General features: G+C 44.1%; 1 protein-coding gene across 1 annotated transcript; it reads right to left on the bottom strand.

Moving 5' to 3' along the window:
• Nucleotides 1–1,081: 1,081 nt before the first annotated feature.
• LOC123168866 (UPF0301 protein Plut_0637) lies at nucleotides 1,082–2,576 on the bottom strand. The gene is made up of 2 exons (XM_044586728.1): nucleotides 2,224–2,576; nucleotides 1,082–2,140 (listed from the first exon to the last, which is right to left on the bottom strand). Exons 1-2 carry the CDS (start codon nucleotides 2,309–2,311, stop codon nucleotides 1,371–1,373), a joined length of 858 nt encoding a protein of 285 aa, XP_044442663.1. The 5' UTR covers nucleotides 2,312–2,576; the 3' UTR covers nucleotides 1,082–1,370.
• Between the last annotated feature and the right edge of the window lie 8,339 nt (nucleotides 2,577–10,915).

Here is a 10,915-nt window from a genome sequence, read left to right as displayed (position 1 = left end):
TACTTAGTCACATTGAGCTCATTATGATGATGCATTACCGAGTGGGCCCAGAGATACCTCTCCGTTATACGGAGTGACAAATCCCAGTCTCGATCCGTGCCAACCCAACAGACACTTTCGGAGATACCTGTAGTGCATCTTTATAGCCACCCAGTTACGTTGTGACGTTTGGTACACCCAAAGCATTCCTACGGTATCCGGGAGTTGCACGATCTCATGGTCTAAGGAAATGATACTTGACATTAGAAAAGCTTTAGCAAACGAACTACACGATCTAGTGCTATGCTTAGGATTGGGTCTTGTCCATCACATCATTCTCCTAATGATGTGATCCCGTTATCAATGACATCCAATGTCCATGGTCAGGAAACCGTAACCATCTATTGATCAACGAGCTAGTCAACTAGAGGCTCACTAGGGACATGTTATGGTCTATGTGTTCACACATGTATTACGATTTTCGGATAACACAATTATAGCATGAACAATAAACAATTATCATGAACAAGGAAATATAATAATAACCATTTTATTATTGCCTCTAGGGCATATTTCCAACATCATGTCCCAGCGCGCGCAGCTAGGGTCTATGCCCATCAGATCTAGGAGAAAGTACAAAAGGTAGCGCTGCCACTGCCGACGGCCACACGGCGGTAAACTGGTCCCACCACAAGGAATCTAACCATCTGAGCTACGCTCGGCTCTCCCTCTTTATTCCTTATAGTATGTCTCCATGTTAAGTGACACTTTCAAGCTCTAAATGGTAATGGTTGACAATGCATGCCATAGTCCACCTCAGAAAATTATGCAAAATACAAGGTGTTTTTATTCTGTTGATACTCTCTCCATTTTAAAACACATTGCATATTAGCTTTGTCTTACGTCAAATTTATAAAACAGATAAAATATATTTTATGATGGATCTAATGATATTGTTATGGTACTGTAGATGTTGATGCATTTTCCCCATAAATTTGGTCAAAATTTAGAGGGACAATTTTCTCAAGAATTAACTGCGAAAGAAATGTTTTAGTCAAAATCTACAAAATGGAATTGGCCGGAGACAAGATTGTATGCAGTATATTATGAAATACTCTCTTCTTTTTAAAATAAGTGCCGCTGACCTAGTACAACTTTAGTATAAAATAGTACTAAGTACACTTATCTTAAAACGGAGGGAGTACGTGGAGTAATTTACACTTCTGAGGAGAAAGTTCGAGCTTTAATCTCAGTATATGAACACGTAATGTAAGTATAAAATTATAGGGAAATTAATTATATTGTGAAGCATTTTTCACAACAAATATAATGTACAATTTCTACCTAGCAAGTAGTAGTAGTATATGCTGCCTTGCAGCAGTATCAATTAGTCACCACACCCTCCTCTTTCCGACGAGCTGCTGCACCTCCTCCCACAGCCCGCCCCCGATGCCGGTGAGCCCGAGAACGGCGGGGCTGCAGGCGGCGACACGCCACAGCCCAGCGCGCACCTCGTCGCGCAGCTGCTCCCGCTCCCACCCGCAGAACCCGTCGAAGAAGCGGAAGTCCCGCACGCCGGCGACCCCGCGCTTGACCAGCTCCGCCGCGCACCCGACGCTCTCCCGCGTGCCGTAGTGCACGCCCGGCATCACCTCCTCGAACAGCCCCGTTCGGCCCACCACGTCGTCGGCGGCACTGGCGCCCTCCCGCGGCCCAAGCAGGAAGAAGCACTCCTCCAGCGGCCCGCCGAAGAAGAGCGGGCGGCCGGAGAAGGTGCCGGCGATGTCCGCCTCCTCCGCGAAGAGGGACTGCGCCTCCTTGATGGACATGAGCGACGGCCGGTTCAGGATCACGCCGACGGGGCCGAGCACCCCGGCCGACAGCAGGAGGATCACGGTGCGCTCGAAGATGTGCGACCCGTCCAGCTTCCCCGTCGCGATCAGGAGGCACCCCTTCTCAGGCTCCACCAGCGGGTGCGCCCACTTGTCCGCGATCTTCGCCGCCGGCGCCCACGACGCCCTGAGGGCCGGGTTGACGCTCTTCGCGTACTGCTCCTTGAGGACGAGCTGCGCCCTGAACGAGCGCCAGTCGACGGCGTCCCCTGACGGCGCCGCCCAGTCCTCGGGCTCAGACGACGACGACCGCCCGTTGTTGCTGCAGCCTGGAAGCAAGCGAGGAAACCAAAAGTGAGCAAGAACTCGACGTACTGCACGCACGGGCGGAGCTAGCGAGAGATCCACTCACAGGTGACGGAGGACGAGCTGGCGCGCCTGTGGTTGAAGAGAAGGTGGAGCCTGGGCTTGGCGATTCCGGCCGGCGACGGGAGGGCCATGCTTTTGCTTTTCGAAGCTTTTTGTGCGATCCGATCACTGGTAGTGACAGGATGCGGGGGAGATCGCGGCTAAATAGGAGAATGGGATGGCCATGGCCGGAGCTTCTGCTCCACAGGTTTCCAGGGCCCCGATCCGAAGCGGATATAGCTGGCTCTTGCCAGTGCTCTTTCTCTGGTGACCTGGGCCAATGGCGACGCGAGGAGTGGAGTGACACGGCGTGGCCGACGCCGACGTGTGGGTGGTCCAGCCGCCGTTTGTGGCCACGGCTCGGCGCGGGAGGGCTGGGGATAAGAAGAGGACGGCAGCGGGGCGGCTAGCTACTTGCTGCGTGATGGGCGTGGTGCATGGGGTTGAGCTCAGCATCGACTAGTCGTCGAGTCGACCTGTGGGAGTATTGTCTTCGCCGAGCCTCGTGGGGAGGGAAGGGATGTGTGTGTGTGGCTGCCCAGCTCTGGACCAAGAGAATTTATTAAAACTATTGAAAGGAACCATTTTAATAATAATAATTATTGTTAGAATATATGAGAATGAACACAACAACGAAGGATGGCTGGCATTTATCAGCACGATCGACAAAGGATCAAGTAAGATGATCTGCGCACATGGTGTCTTTGATGGTGAAATTCTTAATCTTTTAAGTAATGAAAGCGTCATCTTTAATGAAACCAGTATCACAATTCGACCCTGACTTAATTAGGTACCGAGAAGAAAAACATAAAATGTGAGCATTCATTGCGGTATAATGTTCGCAAGGATTATATCCTTATACCTTAGACTGAATGCAACCGCTTTTGCTCTTTACAACGAACATGGCGATCTAGAAGCGAAAGTGTTGTTCTGATCTGAAGCTCATGTGAGCTCAGGTGAACAGTACAATAAAATAAAGAATAAACTAGGTTTTTTTGCGCCAAACATTGACAAATGTTTTGATTGGTTGCAAAGATGACAACATGGGAAAAAAATTGTTAGATAGACTAAGCACAGTCGAGCTATGGAAGAAGAGAACAAAAGTGGCGTGTGGTGCAATTATGCAAGTCAACTTTTGGTATGAAGCATTGAAGCAATATGATGACATTTATTCTGGTTTGTAAATGGCTCTGGTTGGTTATAGTGTATTAAGATTGCTCATAGTGGAAGTAACTTCAACAGTAACATAAGGTTTGCTTAAGTGACAATGATTTAATGAGGAGAGAGATAATTTGAGTAATACAGCTAGTTACTCATATTATGAGTAACATCGCACATACCAAGAGAAGATGAGTCTACAAGCTAATAAATAAAGTGTTGCATGACACCACACATATGTTACTCCCCACTATGGAGGTAGTAACATATGCACATTACTAGTCTAAGTTACTTCCCACTATGAGTAGTCTTAGACTAGCCACAGTGGGAGTAATTTCAGCAGTAACATCGAGTCCAACTCAGCAAATTTGCTTATGTGACAATGAGTTAATGAGGAGAGAGGTAGTTTGAGTAACTTAGCTAGTTACTGTAACATCACATGTCCCGATGCAATATGAGTCTATAACCTAATAAATGAAGCTTTGCATGACACCACACTTATGTCATTACCCACTATGAAGGTAGTAACATAGTCTAGGGATATGTGTATGTTATTAGTGTATGTTACTCTCCATTGTGGTTAGTCTTAAGGCCTCTTCCAATGCACAAGTATTGTGCTAAGCATATTTAAAGAGTTTAGAAATTAAATTCCCCAATGCATAGATGCTTAATGTAGCTAATAAGCTCCCTTCATTGAATGATTTAGCTACTAAACTCTTTCATCCATTGGCGAGCTTCCTACATTTAAGTGTTTTGCCTACGTTCACGTGCTTCGCATTGTATCTTTCTAGGGTCACCAACATGCTCTCTCTCCTCTTTAATTTTTTTTTGCGGGAACTCTCTCCTCCTTAATTGTTTTGCCATGCCATTTTTCGCTCAGGTGGCATGCTTAGCATCTATACACCATGAAGCGTTGTGAAGGGCATACTAGTTTATGTTTGGGAGGTTTAGAATGTAATCGATGCAATGATGCAAATTCTTTTTCATATTTAAGTAAACTCAATAATACTGTTGTGTGTCGACCTCTGATCTCTGTTACGGTTATATTGTTACAGTTTTTGCACATCATAAAAAATTGTGTCTGACATGCTATGAGTTTTTATAAGACTGGTGTTTGTCCTATTTATATAGATGAAAAAAGTGTTCTTGTTAAAAAAAATAGATTCTATCTCCATCCCATAATATAAGAGCATCTTTTGCAATGCACCAGTGTCAAATGCATGTAAAAACGTTATTATATTATAGGACGGAGGAAGTACTTAGTATTTACCAAATTCTATATAGATGAGAGGGTTCACTTCCTGTTGACGCATAAATGCATATCCCACCTTTCCTTATCAGCTTGACCTTTTGGGTGAGTTTGTTAGGTGGATAAACTTGCAAACAAGAGGTTCAGGGTTCAAAACCCAGTAAGCGCAATAAATAATTGCGGCCCGCCCCTGCTTCCACTGCCCATATCTGGCAATTTAAACATAAAAAATTGCAACACTCTTATGATCCATGTTTAGGTCCGAGAGAGCAACACGTGAGGGGAGTGTTGACGTATAAATGCATAGTTCACCTTTCCCCGCCTGCTTAAACTTAGGTAAACTGGTTGGTGCATGCACTTTATAGTCACAAGCAATGTGTGTTTCATTTCTACATGAATAAAAAACTAATTTATGAAATTGACATTGTCCTGCTCTGAAAGGACGTGAGAGCATAGTTTAAAAAACCAGACCGGACCGGCGGTCGAACCGGAAAAAACCGGAATCGGCAGCCTCATCTGTTTTTAAGCTAATAAGACCGTGCTGCAATCAGACCGAAGAAAACCTGTCAAACCGGACGGTTTTTTGGAAAACCGATGAAAAAACCGGGTCATTGAACCCGAAAAAACCAGGAAAAATGTTTTAATAGAAATTGGGAAATTGAGATTTGATCCAAGGTCGTGTAAGCAGTATGCGGGGCCTGCCCATGGCCCAATAACCAAGTTGGTTGTGCTATTTTGTTGTCCACTACATGGATATAATTTTACTTGACCATTATTTCACACTATATTAGCACATATATTAAATAACATATATCATTTTATTGCTTAAAAACCCAACAATCGAACCGGTGAACCGGCAGTCCGACCGGTAAAATCCTGAACTAACAACCTTTCCGGTTCGATTTTCGGTTCGGTTTTTTAAACTATGCGTGAGAGGCCTTGCTGGCCGGGCATGTGGGTTTGAGTCATTTTGCATGTGACGGCTTTTAGCACGTTCAAGGTTTGAGTCGTTCACTCATTCTACACATCAACCTAAAAAAACATAGGACCGGCCAACATTCACTATGATTTGTGATTAGTACCCTCTAAATATCTACTTTGAGAGGTCATGCAATATTCGAACCAAATGATTTTAATATAATGTGTTATTGCCTTTAGAAAAACACATGAGCTTCCTGAAATGGTTAGTACCCTCTAAATATCTACCCCCAGAGGTCATGCAATATTCGAACCAAATGATTTTAATATAATGTGTGATTGCCTTTAGAAAGAAAACACGAGCTTCCTTAAACTGTTAGTGTAAATAGAATTTTCCTAAACATAGTGCTAATGTCACGACCTAGGTTACTCGGGGATGCTAGGTTGGAACAGAGGTAGTAGTCATGGTCAACATGGTCGGCCCCAGCTCCACTTGTACCAAATGAAACCCCAGACAAACCATCATCCTGTTACAAGCACGCGGGGGGAATAGAACAGCACACACGCTGCCCCAGCAAAAGAGTTGCCTCAGCCTCAAGGCAGAGCGCCAGAAATTAACTACTAAAGGTTTAAAAGCTAGACTCAAAGATACTACCAACTGGCACGGAAAGAACTGGGAGCTGCTAACGAAAGAATGATATCTCAGAACCACCCAGATCTCCCGTCAGTGTCACGGTTCGCACAGCACCTCCGAGCACTGCAGAAGCCCTAGCCAGGGTCTGGCCACATCAGGAGGGGGGGGGGGGGGGGGGGGGGGGCGCCTTTCTCACCAAGTGTATCACCCTTTCTTTGACAGGGCCAGAGCATCGAACCATCCAACTGCTTAACATAGTAGCAGTTTTCCTCCACAACACCTACATCCCAAGCCAGGGAACATGATTGAAACAAATGTCGTTACGGATATTTCCATAGAGTCCAAAGGACAGCAGCATGTAACAAACAGTCCGCTGGGTGATTTTTGTGATTAAACCACCAGGCCAGCATGTCATCAACGGACATTCCGGCTTGCTTATTAGATATATCAAAAATCACCTTCCACAGTTCTATCGCAACAACACAGCCAAAAAATAGGTGTTCAATAGATTCAGATTCACCACAAAAAAGACAAGTAGAATCTTCTACATGTTGTCTTTTTTTTAGATTGTCTCTTGTTAATAATTTGTTTTTGGCCATAAGCCAGAGAAAGATCTGAATCCTCAGGGGAACATTGATATTCCAAATAACTGGTAAGTTACCCGGCCCAACCCCCCTAAAACTAACAATGTTGTAGAAAGATTTAGCAGTGTAGACACCCTTAGCTTCATAGTTCCAGCGGATGGTATCTTCCTTGTCAATCAGATTAACATTAATAATGCGACTGAACAGTTCATTCCAATCAGCTAACATCTTTTGGGTGAAACACCTCCTAAAAGTAATCTTAAGGTTGGTGCCATCCCAAACTTCACTAATAGAAATATTATGGTCATTGGCAATAGTGTATAAGTCCCAATATTGGGTAGGAAGGGTGGTCTGACCAATCCATTGATCTTCCCAGAATCTAATCCTATTGCCGTTCCCAACTGTCCAGGATATCGCATAATAGTGGCTTTAGCAGCCCAAAGAATCCCTTTCCAAAAGGGGGAAGCACCATTGCTAGGGCAAGTAAAAATGTTCGGGCTACGTGTTCTATATTTGGCATCAATAATTTGCTTCCAAATCTTGCCCTCGTCCAGGAAATATCTCTTAATCCAGGAAGCTAAGAGGCAGAGATTCATGTCAGCAATATTAGGGATACCTAGACCCCCCATGTTGCTTTTGTAGGGTCACATTCCCCCAGACAGTAAGGTGATATTTATGGTGCCCCTCATAATCATCCCAAAAACAGTGAAGCTGTGAGCGGCAACGACGATGGGACAGAGGAGAGTGAAGATGAGGTAGGGAAATATATTCAGCTTGGTTGATTCTATTGATCGACTACGAAGGCCTTATCTCTACTCCTAATGTTTCAGTTGGTAGAATAGTCTCCATGATTTTTTTTTGTCCCACCACTTTCGTCCATTTTTTTGTTGGTTTTTTCGTCTCTCCTCCCACCCTGGTTCATCGGTTTATTTTGCTCTCCACTCTTTATTACAACCAGAACTTTCCTAACGTATAACAAATCACGGATCTAACTTCCTTAAGTTATGCAAATCAATCGACCCCTTTTATTAGTGCAATTTGTTTTAGAAAACAAATAATAGATTTTAATATCTTTCCTAACTTAACCAAATCAACCAATTGCTCTCATTAGTGAAATTTATTTTAGAAAACAAATAACAGCTTTTCAGGCACTAGTAGAAAACAGGGCTTTGGTCACATGGCAATATTCACATTAGTCCCGGTTGCATTACGAACCGGGACTAATGTTAGCATTAGTCCCGGTTCGAGCGGCTAAAGGCATTAGTCCGAACCGGGACTAATGTTAGCATTAGTCCCGGTTCGAGCGGCTAAAGGCATTAGTCCCGGTTTGAGACACGAACCGGGACAAAAGGGCATCGCACCCTTTAGTCCCGGTTCGTGTCTCAAACCAGGACTAAAGAGACACGAACCAGGACTAAAGGGTGCGATGCCCTTTTGTCCCGGTTCGTGTCTCAAACCGGGACTAAAGGGCCCATTTCTCAAACTCTACCCCCTGTATCGCCATTTCAATTTTGAAAAAAAAAAGATAAAAACTTCAAAAAATAAAATCCTTCGAGATGTAGTTATATTACTACATCTACTAGTTAGGAAAATTTAAAAACTTAAATTTGGACATGTTTTGCAAAAAAGTGTCATAAAAAAGTAAAACGGCTATAACTTTTGCATACGATGTCGGAAAAAACATATAATATATCAAAATGTTCAACACGAAAATATGCATCCAATTTTGACGGCCTATGGCCTGTTTGCAAATTTTTAGAATCCTTAAATTCTAAAAGGAAAAAAAGATATGCTCAAATTTCAATTTTTTTTTGAATTTTGGTTAAATCTGGTCAAACTACTTATTCAAGAAGTATTAGTGTTACTACATAATTATTCAAGAATATTGGTGTTACTAAATAATTATTTCATTTTTTTGAATTTTGGTCAAATCTGGTCAAACTACTTACGCAAGAAATATTAGCGTTACTAAATAATTATTATTTTTTAAATAATAGTTTCAAACTCAAACAGTGAAACGTGTGACTTCATGATCAAGCTAAAATCGTGAGGGTTAATAGGATTGACATCTTACTATTGTCAGGAAAACAACAAGTGCAGACTTGGAAACGAGGGGGAATAGAACCCGAAAGTTAAGCGTGCTCGGGCTGGGGTAGTAAGAGGATGGGTGACCGGCTAGGAAGTTAGATGATTTGGAATGATGAGGGGTGATTAAAGATTAGAGGTTAAATTGAGCAGTGATGAGGGATGATTAGAAATTAGAGGTTAAATTGAGCAATGATGAGGGGTGATTAGAGATTAAGAGGTAAAATAATTCAGAAATTTGAAAATCGAAAAAAAATTCAAAAAAATTCAGAAAAAAAATTCGTAGAACTTCCTTTAGTCCCGGTTGGTGTTACCAACCGGGACAAAAGGTGGAGCTCCAGAAAGCAGCCACGTGTAGGGCCTTTAGTCCCAGTTCGTATAAGAACCGAGACTAAAGGGATGAGCCTTTAGTACAACCGGGACTAAAGGCCCTCTAGAACCGGCACAAATGATCCTTTTTCTACTAGTGAAGAAACAAATAATGGATTTTAGGGAAATAAACAAATAACAGATTTGTGCTCCTACGCTGACCTCTGAGACCGCCGGCGCCGGCGCCATCGCAACTCCCGGACAAGGCAGGACTCAAGGGAGGTCGTGGCTCACCCCCAATCCGTCTCAATCCCACCGCCCCGCCCAGGAGGACATGCAACGACAAGGGTTGGCGCGTCGTCGCGGGTGGCAGCGAGGAGGACGGCCCATGGCAGCCCCGAAGCACCACCACGACAGCACCTCGCCGCTGCCCCCGGCGTGGGTCAGCGCCCCCTGTCCAAGAGATGGGTAAGCTCCTGTGATTCCCACTCGACCCCCTCCCCTGAATTTCTAGATTGCTTGCTCTCCACCGATCGCTTGAGTGGGCAGCAAGCGGGTCCAATCTCGATTTCGTTGCAGATGTGCTTTGGGATTTTGCATGTAGTTGTCGATTCTATGATTTGCCTCTGGTAACTGTGAGTGAGCACTGATCCATCGTCATATGGCTGCTGAGATGAGTTGCTGTTTGTGATTAAAATCGTGTTGGTGCTCCAGGAGTAGATGCACTACTGGAGGGATAGGAGCTCGTTGATCATGAGGCTTATAAGTATCTCCTGGCTGAATATCTGGTTGTGTTCTCTCTCTACTTCATGTTTTGTCTTACAAGCAAATATAGTATGCAATTCATATTTTTTGACGGACAGTAAGTGGCAATTTTTTTGTTCAATTGTCATTTACAATCATTTGTCTGTACGTGCCATTTATTTGTCCGATGCATTCTTAAGTTACAAAATTAACTACATGCTCTAGCTAATGTTGCAGCGACTCACCCTGTAAATGCACGTTTGGCTTTTGGCACCATTGCATTAATATCTGCAGACCTTCTTTGCAGTGTACCATACTATTGTCAATCAAGTCTTCAGTAGCAACCGGACAATCTCTTGCCACATAGTATTTTTTGACAAATCTGGCCCTTTTGAGCGACTTGAGGCACATCTGGCCCTTGGACAAAACTAATTTGAAATCTGGCCCCGGGGTCGGCGCCACATAGCATGGCGTCGAAGTTGTACATGTCGGCGCAACACTATATGGCGCCGAGATGTACAAGTTCGGCGCCATACTATGTGGAGCCGAGCAAATCTGGCCCTTAGGGTTTCTGTGGGCCCATCTGAGGTCGGCTTCATGTAGCACAGCGCCGAACTTGTATATGTCGGCTCCGTATAGTGTGGCGCCGACATGTACAACTTCAGCTCCATGCTATATGGCGCCGACCCCAGGGATCAGATTTCAAATTAGTTTTGCCCAAGGACCAGACGTGCCTCAAGTCGTGCAAAGGGGCCAGATTTGTCAAAAAATACTACCACATACGTGTCCGCTCGCAAGGCTCCACCATGTTCAAGGGTGGTATGTCCCATTGAAAGTGACTGTTGTGAGAGTCCTAGTGCTTCATCTTTCAAACGTCTAGATAAATGGTTTCCCTCCATGCCCGACGCAAAAGAAGATAAATGATTCGCCTGAACTTTTGGCAAAAAACTAAAAGCTACGCAATTATGATTTTGATGCGCCCTTCTTATAGTACGAGAAAATGACATGTTCATGA

Source organism: Triticum aestivum, chromosome 7D, assembly GCF_018294505.1.
Source record: "Triticum aestivum cultivar Chinese Spring chromosome 7D, IWGSC CS RefSeq v2.1, whole genome shotgun sequence".
In the NCBI taxonomy this organism is placed as follows: Eukaryota; Viridiplantae; Streptophyta; class Magnoliopsida; order Poales; family Poaceae; genus Triticum; species Triticum aestivum.
Note: the sequence above shows the minus strand (reverse complement) of the source record. Positions and strands in the feature narration are given on the sequence as shown.